Raw genomic sequence first — 26,008 nt, forward strand, 5'->3', positions numbered from 1 at the left:
GGTGGCCTCGTGTAGATCTACTCGAAGTTTGTCCAATGCAGATATGGACAGGATGATGCGTAGGTTTCTCCAGGCCCAACTGCAGATGGGAGTGCTCCTGCCTCTCCCCCCCCCCCCTCTGGTGGGGAGCTCAACCCCATTTTTCGCCCCGATTGCTCCTTCTCCGACCCACTTCTGGGGTTCGGAGCCGTCTGATCCAGGTAGCATTGGAGCCGGGGGAGGCTCGGCGCCGATAATACACCCTACTTCAGCTCCGACTGCACCCCCGAGTTTGTTGGGTCCCTTTTCGGATCTGTGCTGTCGGAGCCGTGAGCTGAACTTCGGATCCGGAGGTGTCAGTGTGTCTTCGGCTCCGTCACGGTCGGAGCATACTGGCCCTTCGGATCCTATTGCATCAGCGCCGGCTCTGGTCCACACCTCGGATCCGAGGGGGCTGCCCTCGGGTCCCAGAGAGAGCAATTCCCCTTCGACGTTCGATGTTGTGGAGAGGGTCTTGTCGAGGGATTCGAGACCCCAGGCTCCTGCTACGGTTCCTCCCTCCACTCCCTCTCAAATGGGCCTACCTCCCATCATCTGGCCCCAGGGACAGCCTGCGCCTTCGTCTCAGATGGTTCCCTTAGAGGAACAGGATGTGGTTGGTGAGGCATCTTCGGACAGCCCCCCCCGAGGAGGTTTCTTACAAACGTAAGTGCAAGAGGAGGCACTTGGACTCACCCGTGTCCCTGACAGAGGACACAGACTTAGAGGAAGGGTAAGGTTCCCCAAGGTCACCCCCCTGAGGACGTCTCCTTCGGAGACATTATGGAAATGCTTAGTGTTAGAGGGGGGTGGTCAGCCCAAAAACCTTCCTCCGATGAGTCTGTGTTTCTGGAGGCATTTGACACAGGCCCATCTACCTCTTGGGTGTCCCCTCCCGCCAATCCCCTGGTAGATCTGATCACTACCAGGGCATGGAAGGAACCGGACACTGTGGAGCCCATACCAAAGAGACCAGACAAAATCCTCAGCCCACCCACAGATAGGACGGTTTGGAGCAAGGGTGCTCTGGTAGATGCCATGTTGGTGGCGGCTGCCACCAAGAAGGAACTAGCCCAGGAGAGTTCCTTGGTCCACCCTCCCGACAAGGAGTCTCGGACGATGGACTGCCTAGGGAAGCGGATGTTCGCTTCATCTACCTTCTCCGTAAGGTCGCTGAACTATATGGCACATGTGATACGACTCCAGTGGGATCTCATCAAGGAATACGCTGGGTCGCCCCCAGAGTCCATGTCGGCCGAGGATAAGAAAACGTTCTCAGCTCGAATGGCCACTCAAGTCCATTTCGAACACTTCTATGCGGCTTCTTTCCCATGCTATGGAAGGTGCCGCTAGAGCTAGTGGAGCGGGCATTGTCTTATGATGGCATGCTTGGCTCCATCTCTGCGACTTTGCGGAACCCTTCAAGGCGTCCTTCGCAAATGCCCCTTTTGATGGTTTTTTGCTGTTTGGCAAGACCGTCCGCGACACGCTGGTCCAGAGCGAGAAAGATGGGGAGACATCTGCTGTCGGGATACGCTTCTCGGCTCCCCAGAAGTCCTTCTCCAGGAACCAAAGGGGACAAAAGAAGATGTGGTTCCGGAAATCTCAAAATTCCCATTTTGCTCCGGACCCCTCGTCCTCCAGAGGCAGAGGAGGACAGGTTGGATGCCGGCCCAGAGGCAGAGGGGGACCGAAGAATTTCGGGTCGAGAGAACTCTTTTCGGATCGGCCCGCACAGCAGCCCTGAGGGGTTACCCGACTGCTCCACTCTGGAGGCAGTCGGGGGGGGGGGCGTTTCTCAAAGCACCTAACAGTTTGGGAGTCCATTACAACGGATCGCTGGGTGCTTCAAATCATATCCAGAGGTTACACTGTCCCCTTTCTGATTCTCCCTCTTAGACCCTGGAGCCTCCCCGATGTCCCACCCAATCAAAGGGAGGCAGCAGCCACAGAAATAAAGCAGCTGCTAGAAAAAAGAGCAATCCAGCCCGTCCCCCAAGATCAGTCCGGATCAGGCTTTTACTCCAGGTTCTTTCTGGTGCCAAAAAAGACGGGGGACTTAAGACCAATCTTCGACCTGTCCACTCTAAACCTGTCGGTTGCCAAAGAAAAGTTCCGGATGGTCACCATTCAGTCCATTCTCCCATTCCTGCAGGAGAATGACTGGATGTGCTCTATAGACCTCAAGGATGCGTACTACCACATTTTGATGGACAGATGATCCAGAAGGTTTCTCCGCTTCCGGCTGGGAGCCAGCCACTATCAGTTCAGGGTCCTCCCCTTTGGTCTCACCACAGCCCCCTGGGTGTTGAACAAAGTTATGGCAGTTGTAGCGGCCCACCAGAGGCTTCAGGGAATACAGGTCTTTCCGTACCTAGACGACTGGCTCCTGAACGCCCCCACCATTTACTAAGTTCAGCCAGGAATTACTTCCTTTACTTGGCCTCTCATCTGGGAATCTCAGTCAATCTCAAGAAATCCTCCCTTCAACCAACTCAAATCTTGGATTTCATAGGGGCCAGGTTAGACACAAACCTGTTGAGGGTCTTCCTAACTCCGGACAGGCTTCGAACTTTGACACTCCACGTGCTGGCCCTCCTCCTACAATCCCCGGCTCCTCCAGCGGAATTGGTCCTGAGGGCACTAGGTTCCATGGCTGCGGCCATCAGTCTGTCACCTCTAGCTCGTCTAAACATGAGGGTCCTACAATGGACCTTGCAGGTTCATTGGTCCATCCTGCAACATCCGCTAAGTGCATCTATCCCCCTCAGCAAGGTTTGCAGGAAATCCCTACTCTGGTGAATCCAGTCCTTGGATCTCCAGGAAGGGCGCCCCTTCCAATGTTCCAACCCCAAGCCACGGTGACCACGAATGCTTCTCGCCTCGGGTGGGGGGGGGGCACTGCATGGGCAGAACCGTCCAAGGCACGTGGACCCACTCAGAGACCTTGTTGCACATGAATGTCCTAGAGATGAGGGCGGTGCTTTTAGCGTTGCAAGCACTCCAGGCCCTTCTTCCCTTAGGGACAATTGCAATTCAAACAGACAACATGTCAGTAGTCTGGTATATCAACAAACAGTGGGGGAACCAGATCCTATCCGCTTTGTCGAGAGGCCATGAGAATTTGGAAATGGGCGATCGCCGCCAACCGCTTTCTCATAGCAACGCATATCCCGGGTAACTCGAACATTTTGGCAGACAGGCTGAGTCGAACCATCCTCTCACCATACGAGTGGTCTCTGAACCCGAGAGTAGCGAAGCAAATCTTCCTCAAGTGGGGTCAACCTTGCTGTGATCTCTTTGCGTCGCCTTCAAACGCAAAGTGCAGCGAGTACTTCGCTCTACTTCCCCCACCAGGGAATCCCCCAGAGACGCTCTAGTGCATGTTTGGCCATCCGGTCTACTTTATGCTTATCTGCCTCTTCCTCTGATGGTAAAATTCTTGCAGAAAGCTCGTCGGTTGGGGAGCAGAGTGATCCTCGTAGCTCCATTCTGGCCTCGTCAAACATGGTTCCCTTGCCTATGGTCTCATCTAGTGAATCCTCCATGGATTTTGGATCCCACTCCGGATGTGATATCTCACCCCCTAGGGTTGACAACCCCAAACCTGGACAATCTCAAGCTCACAGCTTGGTTGATCCAGTTCTAATAATAGCTAGGACTCCGGGCATCTCCTCTTCTGTTAAGGCTATTTTAGTAGCCGCTCATAAACCTTCTACTAGGAAGGTCTATAAGAGCAAATGGAAATGTTTTTCGATCTGGGCGGAACATAGAAATTTGGATCCCTTTACAGCCCCGATACCAGATGTATTAGATTTTTTGTCATATTTATTTGACCACCAGCTCCTCTACGGTCACAGTCCAATTAGCAGCGATTTCCCACTTTCATGTGGGAAGTGATCTTGGTCCTTTAGCTTCTTCTAAGATCTGCAAGACTTTCTTTAAAGGAACTTTCTTGTTAAGGCCTCCTGTTAAGGATGCAGTCACTCTGTCGGATTTAACCCTTGTTCTCCAGGCTCTTACTGGCCCTCCCTTGGAACCTGCAGCTTCGGTGGATCTAAAATATTTATCTTGGAAAGCGGCCTTTCTCATTGCTATCACTTCGGCTAGAAGGGTTTCGGACCTTCAAGCCCTTTGTACCTAACCTCCATACCTGGTCTTTCATAAAGACAGAGTTTCCCTCAGGACCAATCCGTCCTTTTTGCCTAAAGTTGCCCCTGAGTCCAGCATTAATCAATCTATCAGTTTACCATTTTTTTCCCCAAATTATAACAAAGGTGAATACAAATTACATTCTTTGGACGTGCACAGACAATTGAGATTCTACTTATACAGGACTGCTGAACATAAGAAGTCTGAGCAACTCCTTGTATCCTTTGCTAAACCCTTTTTGGGTAAACCTTCAAAAGCTACATTGTCCAGATGGATTTCCCAATGTATACTTCTTGCATGTAAGAGTTCTGGCCGACCTTAACCTGTCGGAGTTCACGCCCATTCTACTCGATCGATTTCTACTTCTGCTGCTTTTTGGTCCAGAGTGTCCTTGGATGACATTTGTTCAGCAGCCACTTGGGCTTCATCCCATACGTTTATTACCCATTATAAGTTGGATATAATTTCCAGAGGGGGGGCGTCCTTTGGCTCTGCAGTGCTCTGGAATATTCTTCCATGAGGACCTCCCAAGTTTTTGGTAGCTGGGGACTCTGTCTCACAGGTTGATGAACAAATGAAGTTAACTACTTCAGATAAAGAAGTTATGTACTCACCATAACGTTCCATCTGAGTAGGTAACTTCATTTGTCAGGAATCAACCTCCCCCTCCGTCCCCCTAACCTGTAGTTCGTCCTTTTAGGATCTTTGTGCTTCCTTATCCAGATGACATCAGATTAGGATGTTTAGCTGATCCTTTGTTTTGTAGTATTCTATGATACTATAGCAAACTCGATCTGAGGACAGAGAGGGATGGCAGGGGGTTATGGGTAAGGGGGAGGAGCTTGGAGCTCAGATCTTAGCTGAATAAAGCTGCCGGCTCTGATCTAATTCGGATCCGATACCCACAGGTTGCTGACAAATGAAGTTACCTACTCAAGTGGAACGTTATGGCGAGTACATAACTTCTTTATCTGCCAACATTTTACACAAATCCGCAGAACAAAGGGGAGCGGATTCTGCATTCATTGGATGTACACAGAAAACTAAGATTCTACTTAAACATGACCAAATCTTTAAGAAAGTCTGAGCAACTACTGGTGGCATTTGCTTCAGGATCAGAGGGGAAGGCTATATCAAAGCAGACTATTTCTAAGTGGATAAGCTACTGCATTTGTTTCTGCTACTTGCACCATGGTAAACCTGTGCCCAAGGGAATCGGGTCACATTCCACCAGGGCTGCCTTTACCTCAGCAACCTTTCTCAGAGGACTTCCGACCAAAGACATTCTAGATGTTGCTACTTGGAGCTCTGTCCATACCTTCACAAAGCATTATCATTTGCCTCCCTTCTCCAAAACCAGGGCAGGCTTTGCCACTGCAGATGTCCTTCAAGGATGCATCTGCAGTCCTTACAAATGGGTTGTCCTGTCGTCAGGCAGCCCTTCGGTCGGCCGGATTCCAAAGTCTGGGTCTGGCTTCGGCTGGTGTCGCACTTCACCCAACGTCATTGCTGCAGTTACTCGGGTATAAAGGCATCAGCCGAAGCCATTTTCCCCAGTCTTTCTTGCCGCGTGGTGCCCGAAGCAGAAGCTGTTCGCAAGTGCCGGTCGGTCAGAACCAGAGATTACTACTACCGAATACTTCTACTACTACCGAAGACTTCTAAAAAGCTAAGTACCCTGTTGGGGACTCTTTATTGCCTCAGCCAATGTCAGAAAAAGTGAATAACTGTTTAACTTGTGGGAAACAAATACCTCATAAAGATTTCCACTCTTACTGCTTACCTTGTTTAGGCCCAGACCACGACGTAGCAGCTTGTCTAGCCTGTGCTTCTTTTAACCGATGGACGCTTAGACGTCGGTCGGAATTTGCTGAGCAGTTTTTCAGCTCTGATTTTGCTTATATTATGCCGTCGGATCCTCCGACTTCACAAATATCCAAAAAATGCAAGGAAAAGGACCGACACTCGCGGTCCGCGGTTTCGGCCGAAACCGCGGTTAAGACAACCGCGAGTGTCTCGGTTTCGGCTGAAACCGAGCAAGCGGTTCTTCCTTCAGCCGAAAGCTTACCTTCTACTGAGGCCTCTTCCAACCTGGTGGAATCGGCTTCTGAAATCCAACCTGCAGTTGTGGTTTCTCAGGAATTATCTGACACTATTCCCTTGGATATTTCAACCCCTGCACGTGGAGCTGCTAGGCCTCCTGCAGCCATGTCCATTAAGGCCTTTGTCAGGGCGAAAGCAGCTAAAGCTACTAAATCTGTGCCTGTTAAGACCCCCTCTCACAGGCCTAGCTCCAGTTCCCAAATGCTTAGTTTAGCAGAGGATCTCATTTCTTTAATCCGGGGATCCCAACCTCTCCCAGACAGGGCCTCTCACCCACCTCCAGAGAAGAGGCCTAGAGCAGAGCCCCCTGAGCCAGTTTCCACAGATGATTCCTCTGATGATTCAGGTAATACAGACCCTCTAGAGGCTCCTTTTTCCCCTTATGAAGACTGATGCTGAAGAGTCCATCCCTTCTGCCTCTCCACCTGAGGAATTTTCCTTTGGGGAAACCTTGCATGCAATGAGGGAACAATTTCAGTGGCAGGGCCAAGATTTTTCAGACTCCAGAAAAAGGCTTAGAGCCTTTTTGCATTTACCACAACATAGGCCTTTAGCTATACCTCCAGTTCTGTCTGTTGTAGATGATGCATTTAATGATGCTTGTACTGCTCCTGATTCATTACCTCCGGCCCCTGCTAAGCCCGATAGGTTCTACAGGGTCCCGGACACACATCACCATTTATACAAGGCTCCTTTTGCAGATCCCGAGACTATCTCCCAGGGGCCTAAGGCTGTAGCATCTACCTCTGCCAAAAATCCCTCCCCTCTCAAAGGGAATCCAGGTCCTTAGAGAGATGGGGTTAAAAGTTTACACTTCTGCTACTCTGTCAGCTAGGGCCTTGAACTGTCAATTTCATATGATCCAGTATCAAGAATTTATGCTAGACCAGTTAACCTAAAAACTGTCCTCTGATGAACCTTTAGACAAGAAATATGTTCAGGAAATGGTACATAACATTCAGCAAGTTAGTAACCATTCTTTAAAATGCGGCTATGATGCACTGGAGGCTTCCTTTAGATCAGCCATGACTGGCACAGTTATCAGAAGGCATGCATGGTTAAAAGAGCAGGCCTTACCGGAGCATGTCAAATCAAAACTATTAGATGCTCCCATGGACAAGATCAATTTGTTTGGCTCTCCTGCACAACAGGTGCTGAAGAAGATGGAAGAGAAGGCAAAATCTGTCCAAACAGTGAAAGATTTCTTACAGGTCCAACCTCCAAGGTTTAGCAGGAATTGGCCCTCCAAGAATTGGTCCTTTCCAGACTCCTCCAAAGCACAGAGAGGCAGGAATAGGCATTCAAAAGGCAGAAGCCAATCCAGAGGTGCCTACAGGGGACGCCAGTGGCAGGGTAACAACCAGCGAGGCACAGACACAGCCACCACCACTACTACAGGACAATCACAGTGACTTGGCTCTGGCACCGCCTACCAGGGAACAACTAGAAGCACCCTTAGGCGGGAAGCTAGCTTTATTTACAAAGAACTAGCATTACATCACAAGAGACAAGTGGATTTTGCAGACAATAGACCAAGGTTACAGGTTTCATTTCCATACTCTACCAGGAAAGAGAGGAATGCCAAACCTACCTCCAAATCAAAAGGCAGAAGCTCTACAACAAGTAAATCAATTATTAAAGATGAGAGCTGTGGAAAAGGTACCACATATGGAGCAAGGAAAGGGCTTTTACTCCAGACTCTTCCTAGTACCAAGGAAAGAAGGCAAATGGAGACCTATTCTCGATCTGTCCGCTTTAAACACATTCCTCATTTTTCCAAAATTCAAAATGCTGACCCTACAGCAGCTTCTTCCCATGCTGGGCAAGGAGTCTTGGCTGGTAACTCTAGATCTCAAGGAGGCATACCTGCACGTCCCCATACGACCAAATTGCAGAAGATACCTCAGATTTCTTGCAGGATCAGAGCATTATCAATTCTCAGCATTGCCCTTTGGCTTATCTACTGCCCAGAGTGTTCTCGAAATGCCTGGCATCAGTAATCGCTCATTGCAGGCTTCAGGGGATCCAAATCTACCCTTACCTGGACGACTGCCTAATACAAGCGGACAACAAAAACAAGCTAGCAGAAGACTTCAAAAGAGTCATTTACCTTCTACAAGCCCTGGGATACACAGTCAATATAAAAAAGTCAAGGCTGATACCATCCCAAAAGATAACCTTTTTGGGTGCGGAGCTGGACACATCCAAACAAATGGCATTCCTAACAGTAGAAAAACAGGAGCAACTCCCTCTCTACTTCTTGGCATTAACAAAACAAAACCATCTAACAGCAAGAAAAGTCCTACAAGCATTGGGCTTCATGGCATCCTGCATAATACTGGTCCACATGCCAGACTGCATATGAGAAAACTACAGTGGTACCTAAGGAATTTATGGTCTCAGCACAAGCACAGCCTAGAAACTCAAATTCCAATAATTCCATGCCTGAAGCAAGAATTCCAATGGTGGGCTCAGGCCTGTCAATCAAACGAAGGATTGCCCTTCCACAGCACTCAACCAAGCCAAACCATCACAACGGACGCCTCAGACCTCGGTTGGGGGGCCCACATGATGAACAAATGCATACAGGGTTTATGGACTCAAGAGCAGCTGCACCTACACATAAACCTAAAGGAAATGCTGGCAGTAAAACTGGCAATTCAGACTTTCAAACCATTTCTTCGACAAGGCCAATTGATGATAAGGACAGACAACACCACAGTTATGTGGTACATCAACAAGCAGGGAGGCACACATTCGTACCCTCTATGCCGGATGGCCCTGGACCTCTGGAATGTGGCCCTGAGTTACAACATTCAGTTACAAAGCAATCTTTGTACCAGGAAAAGAAAACACTCTAGCAGACATATTAAGCAGGACTACCACCAATCACCAATTAAAGAAATTTTGGACGCACTCACCCACTGGCATGAAAGGTGGACACCACTTCCTTTGATGCACAAGGTGCTATTGAAGATCAAAGAGGACCGTCCAAGGATCATTCTGATAGCTCCAGATTGGCCAAGGCAACATTGGTACCCATTACTGAGGAGCATGTCTCGGGAACTGATATGGCCCTTACCCCTAGTTCCCTTGCTGTTAACTCAGAACAATTACAACACCCTGCATCCAAACCTGAAAACTCTGCAGCTGACTGCCTGGAACATTGCATAAGACAAATTAACCCAAATTTATCCCAAAGGGTTAAGGACATTATCTTAGAAGCTCGCAGACCTTCAACAAGGAAAACCTATTTAGCAAAATGGAAAAGATATCTCATTTGGAGTACTGCTAAAGGGGAAGATGTGTCACTGATAAACATAGCCAACATCCTGGAATACTTGGCAGAGCTATTCCACAAAGGCCTGTCCTACTCTTCCATTAAGATTCATGCCTCAGCTATTTCAGCAGAATACGACTTGGATCCTCCAGTTTTCTCACATCCTCTGCTCAGGCAGTTTCTGAGAGGAATTAAAAATGTAAAACCTCCTAGGAAGCCACCATTACCTGCATGGGACTTGAACTTTGTGCTAGAAAAATTGACACTACCTCCTTTCGAACCAGCAGCAACAGCAGAATTGCAATACTTATCATGGAAAACTGCTTTCCTGCTGGCAATCACTTCAGCAAGAAGGGTTTCTGAGCTACAGGCATTAATGGCAGTACAACCCTTTCTGATCTTCCATCAAGATAGAGTGTCCATGAGAACAAATCCTACTTTTATGCCTAAGGTGGTCTCCAGAGTATCTTTAAATCAGGCTATCCACCTACCTACATTCTTCCCCAATCCACAGAACAGGGAGAAAGACTGTTGCATACCTTGGATGTACACAGACAATTACACTACTACCTGGACAGGACCAAGAGCAATAGAAAAACTGACCAGCTACTGGTAGCATATGCAGCAGGAATGGAAGGGAAAGCAATTACAAAACAGACAATATCTAAGTGGATAGGAAATTGCATTAGATTTTGTTACTCCTACCATGGAAAGAAAACTCCAGAAAACATCAGGCCTCACTCTACAAGAGCTACAGCCACTACCACAGCTTTTCTACGAGGAGTGGCTACCAAAGACATTTTAGAGGCTGCTACTTGGAGTTCCGTGCATACATTTGCCAAGCATTATAATTTACCTTTATACTCTAGATCCCGAGCAGGTTTTGCCACTGCTGTTTTGCAAGGGATCTTAACTACACCATAATTCTATCTTTCCTCCTCCCCCAGTTTGGCTATGGTATTCTACCCATTTGTAAGGACTGCAGATGCATCCTTGAAGGACATAGTACAGTTTTGTACCTACCATCAATGTAGATGTCCGATAGGAATGCATCTGCAGTCAGGATTACCCACCCTCCTTCCCTTCTGTGGTACTCCTAGGGTATTTGCCCCTCTTATAGCTAGCTGGGGGAATCTATTATGGTGTATTTGTTTGTATATATGTACATACATGCTTATTTTTTGTTTGCTCTCTAATATTTTGAACCATTGGCATTTATCAAAATTTAGCCTTCCTAGAGGGCACCTGGCATCTGGGGCAAGAAACACTGAGGAAAATGGCGTCGGCTGATGCCTTTATACCCGAGTAACTGCAGCAATGACATCGGGTGAAGTGCGACACCAGCCGAAGCCAGACCCAGACTTTGGAATCCGGCCGACCGAAGGGCTGCCTGACGACAGGACAACCCATTTGTAAGGACTGCAGATGCATTCCTATCGGACATCTACATTTATGGTAGTTACAAAACTGTACTTTCTGCGGGGCCTTATAGCCGCTCCTAATGCTATTTAGTTCCATCCTCCCATCCATAGCTTTGGGATTCTACCCAAATGTAATGACTGCAACAGTGAAACACGAAGAACATAGCACACTTGTGTACACTTACCATAAATGTAGATGTTTGAGTGTATTCACTGTTGCAGTCCGGGATTTTCTATAACTTCTCTTTCCTTCACTGTATTCTAAAGCTTTTGTGGTGTAATTGCTTTTAGATGAAGGTAAAGTTTATGTTGCTAAAAGTGCATTTACATATATTGCTGTTTATTTATATATATATATATATATATATATATATATATATTTTTTTTTTGCTCCCCATCTGGGGCAAGAAAAGCTAAATAAAATGGCGTCAGCTGCATGTTTTATACCCCTGATGACCTGACGTCATGGAAGAGGAGACTGCAACCGACGCAGGATACAAGACTTTGTTATTCAGGCCGACTGAGGGCAACCTGCCAGCAGATTACCCAGATGTAATGACTGCAACAGTGAATACACTCTAACATCTACATTTATGCTAAGTGTACACAACTGTACTTTTTGGATATGCTAATGTGTGCAGAGAGAATCTGTGGATGTTACGTAGTCCTATCTCGCCTATATTCTTACCCGTGGGTTTGGAGCCGAATATCTACTCCAACTCGGCCAAACTTTTCTAGCTCAAAGTCTTCTATTGGCTGGGCTAAGCAGGTATCCTATGGTGCACTGCTGCATATCCCCAGATCTCGTTTGCCGCTCGTGTAGCTCGGACGTGGTCTCGCTCTTGGCTGTGGCTAAGTACCCTTTTTCTTGTCTGAAGAAAATGTATTGCTCCGAAACAAAAAGCTATTTTCATAGCTGTTGTCCTTAGTGTTTAGTTGTTGGTAGTGTGCGTGTTTGTGGTATCCCAATAACTGTTCCCTCTGGCTAGGCCCGTTTCAGTTAGAGGACCTAGTCCTTTCCTTCTGTCTGTCAAACCGTTTAAATTATAGGTTTGATTTCGGTTTTCAACCCTTGTAGTCATTAACCATTTTAGTTAGAGGTTTTTGGCATAGTTGGTTTCAGTGTGTGTCTGTAAAGTATGGTTACGTTTTCAACCTTGTCTGATTCCCATGTTTTTTGTGGTGTTGAGTGTCTGTGAGTTTCAGTCAAATTTCAATTAGGTCGCGTTGTTGATTTTTGTCTGGTGATTATGTCTAAAGACTCCAAAGAGCACAAACCTTCCGGTTTCAAAAAGTGCTCAAAATGTGGGTACAAAATGTCCATCACCGATGGGCATTCTATTTGCGTCTATTGCCTGGGAGCCATTCACCTGCAGGAATCCTGCAGTTTTTGCCATGCATTCAGTCCCAGAGTGCTCCAAGAGAGAAAGAATAAGCTAATCCTAAAGGGACTTTTGAAACCCTCTTTCGAAGAGGTCTTAAATTCTTCTCCCAGCGCTAAGTCTAAATCATCTAAGTCTAAAAAGAGATTTCCGGCTCCATCAGTTTCATCGGAGCCTCCGGAGAAAGTCACAAAAATTGCATCGACCTCCTCGGCTCCACTGTCTTCGGGGCCGCAGGAAGTATCGGTTGTGATGGTACCGGCGACGGCTCCAGTCATATTGGAACCTCTTCGGAGCCGATCGCCTAGTCTCAGACCAGCTTCTCCTGAGAGGAGATCTCGATCTCCCTCCCTGTCCTCCAAATCCTCCAGAACCCTTTCAAATATGGATGTTGATAGGGTAGTCCAGAGGCTCCTCCAGTCACCAGTTTTGACAAAATTGTTTTCGGCTCCGGCCCAGTCTGCTCCGGAGCCCATCCCGACCCCTGCTTCGACCATTCCTCCTCCGAGCGCATCTCTGTCTTCGGAGCCGGAGTGTTCCGCGCCATGTGATGTTGCTTGTCCAGTTCCGATGGCCCCTCTGGCTCCATCGGTTCCGACATCGGCTCCTACCCCGTCAGCTCTATCCTCAGGGTTCGGGACTCTGGATTCTTCAGTCGGGCCCAAGGGGGACATCTCGGGACATATTTCGGTTCCAAGCCTCCCTCTCGGTGCCTCGGCTCGGGGGATTCAGACTCCTGTCGTGGTCTCGGAGGCTGGGCCGGTCCTCGGACTCGGGGGGACCAGCCTTTGAGGCCATGCGGACTGCGCTGGCCAGATCGTCAGCTACATCAGGCGGATCGGTCACTCTGTCCCCTACCACTCCGGTGAGAGCCTCTGACCATCACCTATCCAGGGACAGCAGAGTACCAAGGCCTAGGGATACCCCCCACGAGTGGTCCCCAACTTTCTGAGGGTCCTTCAGAGTTCGTGCCTGAGGAGCCCTCTAGAATGAAGGCGTGCAAGAGGAAGCACATAGACTCCCAGGATGAGTCCCTCACTTCTGATACTGACCTCGAGGAATCGGAGGGGTCCCCCAAGTCATCCTCTGATGATTTTTCCTTCTCCGACATCCTGTAGATACTGAAGCAAAGAGTTGACTGGCCGTCCAAAACCCCTTCTGAGGAGGAGTCGGCCTTCCTTTAAGGCCTTTGGTGCTCAGCCCTCCGCCTCCTGAGTGTCCCCACCCTTCGATAAACTCCTTGATTTAATTTGTCGAAGGGTGTAGGAAAACCCTGATTCTGTGGAGCCCGTACCCAGGTGCCCCAACAAGTTTCTTTCTGCTCCCCAGGGTAAGGAGTTCCTGTCCAAAGGAGTCCCTGTAGATGCCATGGTGGTGGCGGTGGCCAATCAGAAGGAAGTTGCAGAGACCTCTTCCTCTGTCCATCCTCCTAACGAGGAGTCTAGGACCATGGACCGGTACGGGAAGAGTACTCTCTCATCAGCAACCTTTACCCTTATGGTCACTGAATTATCTGTCTCATTTCACTCTGCTCCAGAGGGATCTCCTCAAAGAGTTGGGAGATACTCTTGCGGGTAACGTCCCTGAGGCAGTGGCCCAGACGGTTAACGCCCAGGTGTCTACTCTCAACTCCATTGTCAACTCCTCCATGCGGCTCATTTCTAATGCAGCCGAGGGAGCGAGTAGGGCAGCAAGCTCAGGAGTCACCCTTAGGAGGCAAGCCTGGCTGCGCCTGTGTCACTTTGCGGAGGCCTTTATGTCTTCCTTCACTGACGCCCCCTTTGACGGTTCTTCATTGTTCGGAACCAAAGGGAAAGACACCCTCACCAGGTGCGAGCAAGAGGGAAAGACCCTGTCTGCCGTAGGGGTCCATTTTTCCCTTCCTTCTAGACCTTTCCCCAAGGCCCAGCGGGGTGGGAAGATGTGGTTCAAGAAATCACAGAAGTTTTTCCCTGCTGTACAAGGTGAGTCCCCCTCCAGAGGCAGAGGAGGGGGAGGTTATTCAGGGAGACACCGCCTTAGAGGCAGAGGGGACCCCCGCAATTCGGGAGACCGCGATTCCTTTCGCAGCTCTCCTTACTCTCGTTCCTGAGGGAGTGCCCGGCTGTGCTTGTCCGGTGCCAGTCGGGGGTCGAGTTTCGTTATATCCAGAAGCCTGGAAAAGCATCACCCAAGACCGATGGGTATTACGAATAATTTCTGGAGGTTACCTCATTCCATTCATATCAGACCCCCCATCAGTCAGAAATATCCCAGACGTTCCATCCAGTCAAAGGGATCAAGCAGCCTTAGCGGTTTCAAAGCTGCTAGAAAAAGGAGCCATCCAGAGTGTCCCCTCAGACTAGATCGGATTAGGGACTTACTCAAGATTCTTTTTGGTGCCGAAAAGAACAGGGGACCTGAGACCCATATTAGATCTCAGCCAACTAAACAACTATGTACAGAAGTCCAAGTTCTGAATGGTCAAACTCCAGTCGATTCTCCCATTGTTGGGAGAGGGAGGTATGGATGTGCTCCATCGACCTCAAGGATGCTTACTACCATGTAAAGATGGACAGGGCATCCAAGAGTCATCTACGCTTCCAGCTGGGAGCCAGTCATTTCCAATTTCGAGCACTGCCCTTTGGTCCCACCACAGCCCCCAGGGTGTTCACCAAGTGTATGGCAGTGGTGACGGCTCACTTGAGATGTCAGGGATTCAAGGTGTTTCCATATCTGGACGACTGGCTCCTTACCACCCCCACCAGGCATCAGCTAATCCAAACCAGGGATGCTACCATCACTCTTTGCCAACAGTTGGGCATAACACTAAATTGGGAAAAATCTGCCTTGTTGCCCTCGCGGCGTGTCACCTTTATAGGCGCAGAATTAGATACCATTCATATGCGAGCATTTTTACCGCAGGAGAGGATCAGAATCTTGCAACAACAAATACACATCCTGATGCCCATGAGGAAAGTCAAGGCGAGATGGGTTCTCCAACTTCTGGGGACCATGGCAGCAACAATCATGTTGGTCCCTCTAGCGAGATTGCACATGAGACTTCTCCAATGGCTTCTCTTTGTTCAATGGTCTTTCCAAAACTTTCCACTTTCTCACCCCATTTTACTCACGGACAGATGCAAACAGGACATCAGTTGGTTGCTTCGCACCAACAATTTGGACGGGGGAAGACCCTTCGTCCCACCCATTCCGGTTGCCACAGTGACCACGGACGCCTCCCAGATGAGGGGGGGGGCATTATCTTGGCAGGACAGTCCAAGGCAAGTGGCAAGATCACGAGATACATCTGCATATCAACGTCCTAGAGATGAGAGCAGTGCTACTTGCATTGCAGGCACTTCAGAGTTTTCTACCTCTAGGGACGATTGCAATACACTCAGACAACATGTCGGTAGTGTGGTATTTAAACAAGCAAGAGGGAACCAGGTTTTACCCCTGTGCAGAGAGGCCATGTGACTGTGGCAGTGGGCAGTAACTTCCCAACGTTTTCTGGTGGCAACGCACATTCCAGGAAGTCCAACGTGATTGCGGACAGGCTAAACAGAGCTATTCTGATGCCTTACGAGTGGTCCCTGAATCGTCTAGTTGCAGAACAAATCTTCAGCAAATGGGGTCAGCCTTGCTGCAACCTTTTTGCCAGCCCCCTCAATGCCAAGTGCAGCAACTACTTCATGCTGATTCCCCCCACAGGGGGAGTCACCCAGGGATGCTCTTGTCCATGATTGGCCATCCGGTCTGCTTTATGCTTTCCCTCCATTTCCCTTGCTGTCAAGGGTAATTCAGAAAGCGCAATTCTTGGGAAGCAGATTAATTCTGATTGCTCCAAACTGGCCTCGTCAATTCTGGTTCCCTTTTCTTCAACCATACATTGTGGACACTCCTTGGATTCTGGAACCTCAACCAGATTTACTGACGCACATGTCGGGACAGTTCCACCCCTCTCTGATGACCCTCCGGTTGACAGCCTGACTGCTCCACTTCCGTCATTTGTTAGGCTTCATGAATTTTCACCGGAAGTGGTTCACATTTTATCCTCCTCTCAAACCATCTCCGAGGAAGATTTATTCCAGCAAATGGAAGAGGTTTTCTATTTGGGAGCATACCCAAGGCATTGATCCGTACACAGCTCCAGTTGCTTCAGTCTTGTTTTTGCCTGTGCTCTTCCATCAGGGTTACTCATCAGCTACCATCAAAGTTCAATTGGCTGCGATCTCTAATTTTCATGTGGCTAATGAGCCTAGTCTTATGGCTCATAGACTCTGCAACCATCCCCCGGTCTCCCAACCTATCATGCCCTGGGATCTCAATTTTGTCCTACAAGCCCTTAATTCACCACCTTTCGAGCCTGCAGCTACCTGTGAATTGAAGTTCTTGACATAGAAAATAGCCTTCTTAAAAGCAATCACCTCAGCAAGGCGAGTTTCAGAAATTCAAGCCCTCTCTATTAAACCCCCATACTTAATCTTCCATAAGGACAGGGTTTCTCTTAGACCGAACCCTTCCTTTCTTCCTAAAGTGGCTTCCGTGTCTAATCTTAATCAATCCATTGAGTTGCCTATATTCTTTCCGCAATTTTCAAACAAGGCAGAATTTAAATTCCATCAATTGGACGTACATAGACAGTTACGCTTCTATCTGCACCAAACAAAAGATATCCAGAAGTCAGGTCAACTATTTGTCCCATTTTCAGACAACAAAATTGGGTCCCCGGTTTCGAAGGTCACCATATCCAGATGGATATCTAATTGCATCTCATTCGTCTATCAAGCGGGAGGAAAGGATCTGCCATTTCCGGTCAAGGCTCACTCTACTTGGGTCGTTTCTACATCTACAGCCTATCAGGTCAGGTTATCAATGGATGATATATGTGCTGCAGCCACTTGGGCTTCTCCTCACACATTTGTTTCTCATTACAAATTGGACATGGTTTCTAGGGGCAGGTCGTCCTTTGGCTCCACAGTACTCAGAAGTATTTTCCTATGAGCCACCCAGGGTGTAGGTGCTAGGGACGCTGTCCCACAGGTAAGAATGTAGGCGAAATAGGACTACATAACATCAGGAAGTTATGTACTCACCATAACGTTCGATGTATATAGTCCATCTCGCCTCAAATTCTTACTTACCCTCCTGCCTTCCTCCTTCCTGGAGGATCTGGAGGTAGGGGTTGTTTTTATCTACAGTTCCCTTTACGTCAGCTTGTTCTTTTTATCTGGATGTTGTGTATGCATGGGGTATGTATGAGTTTCGCAGCAAACTAGATCTGGGGATATGGAGCAGTGCACCATGGGATACCTGCTTAGCCCAGCCAATAGAAGACTTCGAGCTAGAAAGGTTTGGCCGAGTCGGAGCCAATATTCAGCTCCAAACCCACGGGTAAGAATGTGAGACGAGATGGACTACATACATCGAACGTTATGGTGAGTACATAACTTCCTGTTCGAGTACCAACACAGGGTATGTAGTAAATTAGTCTACACTGGCTATGAGATCTGCAATTGTAAAAACCACAGAGTTAAGCACTCCTGTTTTTTTACATAGTTTATTTATGCTTAACTTATAACAATTTATCTATTACCCAGTACATTGATAATTGCAAAAAAGTTATTTGGCGAACACCTGGACAAATGTATAAATTTAGCAGTCCCAACTAAATCCTTGCAAATGGAGAGGTCTAAAATCAAACCAGTGTGGTGTTCATCAGGCATAAATAAACTATGTAAAAAAAAAAAAAAATAGGAGTGCGTAACTCTGTGGCTTTTACAGCTATAACTAGGAGGGGGAATTAACTAAGAGTTATGAAAAAAAATCCAAAAAGGCTACAGAGTTCTTATTTATAGGATAGGTTAAGCACTTTCATCTTAAGATAAAAAATGTCAGGACAGATCAAGTGTCATTTACTCTGTGGATGTCAAACAGGAGGTACTTAAGTTTTAAGGGAGGGACACTATCTTTCATGCAATGAATTAAAGGTAAGAATGGAGGGCAGGAGTGTGGCCTAGGCTATAATTGGTAGCCAGTTTGCATTGTTTAGAGTAGCACTGTAGCACATCTGTTTTAGCAATAGGTGTAGTTGGCAAATAGCATTTACTGTAGTTTGTATACCTGATTATATAATGATGGAAAGTGGGGGTAATGCATTTTTTCACAATGGTAATATTTAACATGAGGGCCAGCTGTCTGTCATTGTTACATATTACTGTTATATGGAGTTTGTTTTAGGTTTTAAAGTTTTAATTTACTTATTTCAGTGAAACTTTTTATCTCCTCTTGTTTTGCAAGAATGAGTTGTACGCATTTTCCTCAGTGATCATTGCTGAAATCAGTAGACTTCTTTGCACTTGCCCTAGTTTTCCTCTCTTTAAAGAGCTGGCGATTCAGTATTGGGGTCAGTTTCAATTTTCAGCACAGTGATGATTTAGCAAACTTGTATAACACTTCTAACCTTGCATTGGTTTCTTGTAGCTACTATTATAATGATAGAAGTCAGTTTAGTAGTTTATGTGGTTTATTACTTTTTGTAAATGTGTACTCCCCCTAATGAGTTTTAAGTAAAAGTGTCCAAAAAATATTGGATTAAGTGGAATTTTTTCATCAGTGTGTGAATTTTCTTTACATTATTTTTTCTATTAAAAACTTAGTATTTTTGTTAGCGCTAACAATTTTATAGATCAAATGAAACTTTTTTTGTATGTGTTCTTTGTCTGCACCACAGTGTTGCTCATTTACCTGTTTTTGTGGTCAGGTATTGTGGTTGAAGACTGTCTTCTTTTACTGAATAACTTATTGAAGAACAACAATTCGAACCAAAATTTCTTTAAGGAAGGCTCATACATCCAGCGCATGAAGCCATGGTTTGAAGTGGGAGATGACAATTCTGGGTGGTCTGCGCAAAAAGTGACAAATCTTCATCTCATGCTGCAGGTGACATAGTTTCATGGTAGACTTTTTTAAATGTACTTCTCTTAATTGCTTTTAAATGTATTCTTTGTGATACTAACAGTATTTAAAAACAACTAATCAGATGGTTTAGCTTTCTGCCTAGTATAATAAGGTAACTATTGGTAGCTCAAAAGGGCTAATCTAGCCTGACTAAAGTTCTAGGCAGTAAAAAGGTTTACCTTGCTGGAGAAGATGTACGCCACACCTGCACACAAGTTGAGTTTTAGTTTGAGAGAGGATTCATTGATTGAGGGTCCCTATTCAGAAATTAAGAGATTTTTCACAGGAGAGACAAGCTCCTAGTGCTGGAGCCTGCTGAGTTTATTGAAGGCAGAAGGAGAAGTTTTAACAATTACTGTTTATAGCATGTTAAATGATATAAGACTTTACTGTGAAAGGATTCTTGCTGTGTAGTTAAGAAATGTTACTTTGGAGATGGAAAATGCTCTTAGTGTATTCGTCTCTGTGAAGTGAATGTTGGCGATGTAGTTTTTCGGGAACAGTTACTCAGCTATCAACAAGTGTCACTTTTCTGGAACTTGCATCTTTTGTTCCTGAAGCTAGAAAGAATTCTAGGGGAATCAAGAAATGTTCAAGCAGATATATCACCTGGAGCAGCAGATATGACAGTAAAGAGTTTTGCACATTTGAGTCAAATGCCGTTCCCGTTCAGGAATGCCGATACTGTATTTGCGGTAATGGTTGAAATATCTGAGTAGATGTAATGGTCGCTGAGTGTGCCTAATTGTGTTCCTTTCATTGCTGGGTTGAATAGCTGCAGTGGTCGTTTTTGGACTGGTTTGTCTGTGCGACGTTTGGGCCTTGGGCTGAATAGCTGCAACAGTCATTTTTGGGACTGGTTTGTCTTTGCGACGTTTGGGCCTTTGTTTTAGCTCCCTCACAGTTGTGAATAGCAACCTTCTGTAAAGGGTGCTTGATAATTCTTTTGGATGAAACTTTGCCTGCGAGTTGTCATCTGTAGGGTTTGCTTATCGGGACTTGTTGGGACCTCTACATTTTGGATTTGTTGTAAATTACTGTTGAATATGAGCAGAGTTGCTTTTTAGGGACTTTGCTCACTGCTTGCACAGCTTTTAGCTATTTTATTTCTTAGTTTTTATGACGCTTCCCTTCTATCCTGCCTGAGTAACATTTGTAGCTTCACTAACTTGTTGCTGTCTATATTGCTTTGTGTTTATTTTTGCATACAGGTGTATTAACTGCTTTATTTATTGAGGGGTATTTCGAATGTTTCACAATATTGTAAGAAAAAGTATCCCTCTATTTACTATTGTCTCCATTTTTTGCAGATTATCTGCTTTTGTTAATCTGTCTGCATTTACTTATATGTCACATTTTATTTTGGAAGTTTACTGGATCGGTGGTCAGGTGACTGCTGTCTGCTAATTTAGGAGACCGTGTTTTGTATTTTCATTAAGAAAACCTTTGTTTGTAGTCTTATTGTTGGGACCTTTTGAAGTTTCTATATTGACACGTATTTTTTGGTTTGTAAAGAACAAATACTTTGTGGTATATCTTAATATCTCTCTAGTTTTTTTAGAGACTGTCTGTCACATTTAAAACTGCTTTATATATCGTATTGTTGTAACTATTGCCTAACGCCCATCACTAATGATGTTGCCATTTCTTTTCCCTCTGCTATTTACACTGACATATGTCACATCTTATCACACTCCCCTGCAATTCTCCCCTTACCCTCCACTCAGAACCTACATCCCTCCCAAAATCTATCCAGGTCCTACCATACTCCTATATGCTCACACTCACTGTTCTCTACCACACTATTTATTCTTTAAAATAAAATTACTCCCCTTATTAAAACTAATCTCAAACTTAAAACCCAAATTTCTCTATCCTCTCCCTCATCCTATCTCTTTACTCTCTATCCTGACAACACTCCTCCTTTCAGGTGATATACATCCCAACCCTGGTCCTAATATCCAACTCTTATCTTCTAATTCTTCTACTCCATCTACTATTACGATTATGTCTTCCCCCCACACCTCTAGTAATCCTACTGTCACTAGTACCTCCCCATCCAGTCTCACTTCTACATACAAAACCAAAAGACTTAAAATTCTTCTCCCTTAATATCCAGAGTATCTGCAACAAAGTGCCTGATCTCCATGCTCTCATTCAACACTATTCTCCCCACATTTTAACTCTCTCTGAAACTTGGCTAAAACCCCACATCCACAACTCTGAGATCTGCCCCCCCCGGTTTCAGTATCTACAGACAGGACAGACCTAGCAAAAAGGGAGGTGGTGTCTCCATTCTTTTTTCTGACTGTCTCAATATTTTACCACTTTCAATTACCCCTCCCTCCTTCCACCCTGCAGAGCTACTCATAGTAACCTGTCATCTCAACAACTACCAAAAAATGGCCATAGCCTCAATCTATATTCCACCAGGGAATAATAACACCATCCTTGAAAACATCTTATCTTGGTGTTTTCATCACATCCCCTTTGAAACTATTATACTTGGGGATGTAAATATTGACTGGAACTTAATTAACTCTGATACACCCTCTCATAGTCTCAACCTACACGGTTTTACTCAACTTATTTCCTCCCCCACCCGCCTTGTCAAAAAACACTCCAGTTCTATCCTAGACTGGATTCTCGTAAATTTTCCTAATTTGTACCACCAGCCAGGTACACTATCTGACTCCATAAGTGACCACTTACCTATCCACATTGCTAGGTACTCACCCAAACTCACTTGTTCTTATTTCTTTAAATACATCCGTAACCAAAGAAATTTCAATATCACTTCCTTTAACAAAATTCTCTCAAATATTAACTGGTCCTGCTTATATTCTTTACCTGTAAATGATGCAGTTAGCTACTTCAACCAGACATTCTTAAACATACTCAACTCTCTGGCCCCTATCAGGAAAATAAAAGTCAAAGCTAAACATGCCCCTGGCTATCCAAAGAAACCTTCCACCTTATGCATAAAAGAGATGCCACTTGGAAACAATATAAAAAAATAAAAAAAAAACAAATCTTCTGTCTTCCTTCAATCTTATGTGGAACTTAGAAACCTTACAGAAAAAAAAAGAGTCAACCAGGACAGAAGAAAATTTTATCTCTCTGATCAATCTCTGAAACCTACTAACCCCCAGAAGTTCTGGTCAACCATAAAAACTATTCTCAACCCTGGTTCACCCACAATCCCTATCCTTTTCCCAATCAGTCTCCCTCAGATACCACTATTAATTTTAATCACTACTTTTCTGATACCTAACACCTCTAATATTCCCAACCCCACCTCTAATTCCACTTCCAATACTATCACTTCTATTACCACAACCACTTTTTCTCCATACCCCCAATCTGACTCCTCTAACCTCTCTGACCCCTTCTTGCTCAAACCTGTATCTGTTAGTTATATTAAAACTCTCCGTAGTAAACTCAAACCTTGTTCCCCCGCCCCTGATAACCTACCTTCCCAATTCCTAAGAATTGCTGCTAACTCTGTGGCCCTTCCTGTCTCCATTCTAATAAACCACTCAATCCAAGAATCCATTTTTCGCTCTGTTTGGAAGGAATGCTATACTATCCCACTACATAAGGGTGGAAACTCCACAGAACCATCTAACTTCCATCCCATTGCTATTCTTTCTCCCCTCTCCAAAATTTTAGAAAAGTGTATTCATTCTCAACTTCTTTCCCACCTTACTCAAAACAATATTTTAACTAACACCCAGCATGGTTTTATGCCCAAACACAGTACTAACACAGCACTTTCATCCTTCTCTATTACAGTAGCTTAGGCCAGAGACAATAATAAACTTGTGTCTTGCCTTTTCTTAGATCTGTCAAAGGCTTTTGACACTGTTTCTCACAAACTTCTACTTCAACAACTTTCTCAGTGGAACATTTTTATCCCCACTGTGAATTGGTTCTCTAGTTACCTGTCCAGTCGCTTACAAGCAGTTAAATGGCAAAATTCCTTCTCACCCTTTCTGCCAATTCAGACCAGTGTTCCTCAAGGTTCAATTCTTGGCCCCCTCCTTTTCAACCTCTTCACCAATGGCCTACACACTGCCAGCAATCTCTCTCCTATCATACAGTATGCAGATGATTCTACTCTCCATTTCTGACTCTATCAATAACCTCCACCATATCACCCAGTCTTCATTTCACTCTGTTGAGAAGTGGCTCTGCAGTAAGACGCTGTCCGGTTCGATTCTCAGCAAGAGCGTCTTCTGCGTGGAGACATGCGTGAATGGGTGTACCTTCGTTGAAGGTTGTTCGTCAGGCCTGGCAAGCTGGTACGTAAAAATCAACTGCCAATCATTAGCAGACCAGAGTTCCGCTGTGGCGACCCCTATCCGGGAAAAGCCAAAAGACACAAACAAACAAACTAATGAAAAGACAATTAAGCAAGAATGTGTACTTCCACAATTCCATTTACACTGCCACAAGAAGTTGCACAGATTCATAGTGGGTTTCAGCACTACCAATTTACCTACTTGTACTTTTGGCTTTCCACTTCTTTCAGGGCATTTGTCATATTTTTGTCTCCAGTTTTTTCCCACTTCAGTGTTTTGAAATGTGCATCATTGTATCTCTGCCTCAGTGGGTGAATGATCCAAGCCACTTACAAGGAAACACTAATAAAGGCCTTAGACTACACTATTTGTTAACTGTCTGTTAACTGAACAGTTGTGGTATTTCTGTCAGTTAAAAGAAACTGGGCATGCCTGTCTCCCTCACACAGAAGGACCTTCCTGGAAGCATGTTGAGTGCCATTCATTTAGAAGTGTTCCTCACTCAAGAAGAAGCTGCTGCTTTGAACTCTTTTCTGAAAGCTGAAGGTCTTTCTACAAATTAGCAAGAATGAGGCCACCACACAGTTATTAAGCTTTCTAGTTTTGAAAACTGTAACACACTTCACGTTTGTCAGACAAATGGCAATCAGAGCAAAAGTGCACTGCTAATCAGCCAACAGTTTCAAAATCTGCTAACCATACCTCTCAACTGTTCCCTGATTTTAAGTCTTTGTTGGCTGTGTCCATCCTAAAGTTTGTGATTGTATCAGATTTAAATGTTTTATTAACTAAGGGCAGCCGTTACATTTGTAGACATTTTTGCATACGATACATATTTAAGTGTTCTTTTTTTCCAGCTGCGAGTCAGTAGTATCAGTATTTTACATGTCTCTGAATTTGTTTATCCCTGATTTTGGAGACAAGAAATTAATGTCTGTGCCTCAGACATTTTGCACACCTACCCTTTTTAAACTTGTAATACATTGGAACAGCTAAACTCCCTATGTATTACAAAGGATTATGATTGTTCTTCGATTATAACTTCATGTTTTCTCAGATCTCAGATTTATTTCTTGAACTTCACTCTTGCTGTGTTTTTTGGGGGAATTTTCTGGTTTTGATTGACCCAAACATAAACCTGTGTGCTGATTATGCTCTAAATTAGCAAAAAGATAAGCTTGTTGTCACTTTTCTGATATATGAACTTTGCTGTAATGAGCTTGTTACAGCTAGGTTCATTTGGACCTTATTACTGAAGTTTGTAAAGTAAGAAAACTTCTTCAGCACGGTAGAAGTTGTAGAGGCACCAGGCAATTGAAATGTATTGGAGAAACCTTCTGACAGCTTTAAAAGCTGGAACAGTTCATTCTGCCATGTAAGAAACTGTGACAGAATGGTTGCTTTCCAGTGTGAATGTAATATATTTGATAGATAAATCACTCACTCAATCAAGACAATATCCTGGATTAAACATGATGATATTTTTAGGGAGTAAAAATAATTCTGAAGTATGAAGTGGAAACACAGGGTCTGACTATATGGGCATGTTTAACACTGGGAGTCATGTGCTCTTATTACAGTATTCTGCTTTTTGTCTTCTAGTGTAGAAGTAAAGTGGGTCAGGATTTTGTGTGTGAATTCCTGTTTTCTTACTAATTTTTCAGATTTTTGTTACTGGCTAAATTAACTGTGTCATGCAGCTAGACATTAATATTCCATGTTAAATAGTTTCCTTTTTGATGTAATACCAGCAGGTGCTAAATTAGTGTTTTGCTACTGTATTCTAGAATGATTATAAGTGACCATTTTAAAGGTACCAGAATAGATAGGTTTTCTGAAAGTCCTTGAAAACCTTATGCACAACTGCTGGGTTGCAGTAATGGTATCTTCTGAGTTATTTTTTAAAATTATTTTTTAAAAAAATAATGAAATACTAGTCGCAGAATTTAAGAACACAAACTTTAATCAGACAATGGTAAGTGCTTTCATTCTAAACAGAACTTCATTAGACCATCCATTCATCATCAAAGTTTTTAAACAGTTCATCTGGAAGGAATACTGCTGGCAGGTTAGTTTGGATACCTGGAGGTTTCCAGGGTTGAATGATAAAGCAAATTTTAAAGTAGTTCTTCAAAGGAAAAGGTTAAAGTATTAATGGGGGTGAATTGCTGGCAATTTTGTAATTAAATGAATTGTTTAAGCTGAGACATCTAGGGTGGATCTGAGGGGGGAGGACCCACCTGTCCTTCTGGAGCAGTGAAAACTCTCTTCACAACCTCCAACGCCAACTGCCCAGGAGAGAAGGAAGCCAACGGAGCTGAGAAAATGTTTCTGGTCCACCTTTTCCCTCCACTCCCTGAGCCGACCACTGAAGGCGGAAGCCAGAGCTGAGCTATTCAACATCAA

General features: G+C 45.1%; 1 protein-coding gene across 5 annotated transcripts in view; it reads left to right on the forward strand.

The window, feature by feature from the left end:
• Nucleotides 1-26,008, forward strand: part of USO1 (USO1 vesicle transport factor) — a 1,866,649-nt gene that overhangs the window by 735,110 nt on the left and 1,105,531 nt on the right. For all 5 annotated transcript variants that reach the window (XM_044061107.1, XM_044061108.1, XM_044061110.1 and 2 more), the window contains one exon: nt 19,102-19,280. In XM_044061107.1, coding sequence (XP_043917042.1) covers nt 19,102-19,280 — 179 coding nt within the window. The remainder of the gene's footprint in view (nt 1-19,101; nt 19,281-26,008) is intronic.

Source organism: Protopterus annectens, chromosome 2.part0 (assembly GCF_019279795.1).
Source record: "Protopterus annectens isolate FY-2018-M chromosome 2.part0, PAN1.0, whole genome shotgun sequence".
Lineage (NCBI taxonomy): Eukaryota > Metazoa > Chordata > Ceratodontiformes > Protopteridae > Protopterus > Protopterus annectens.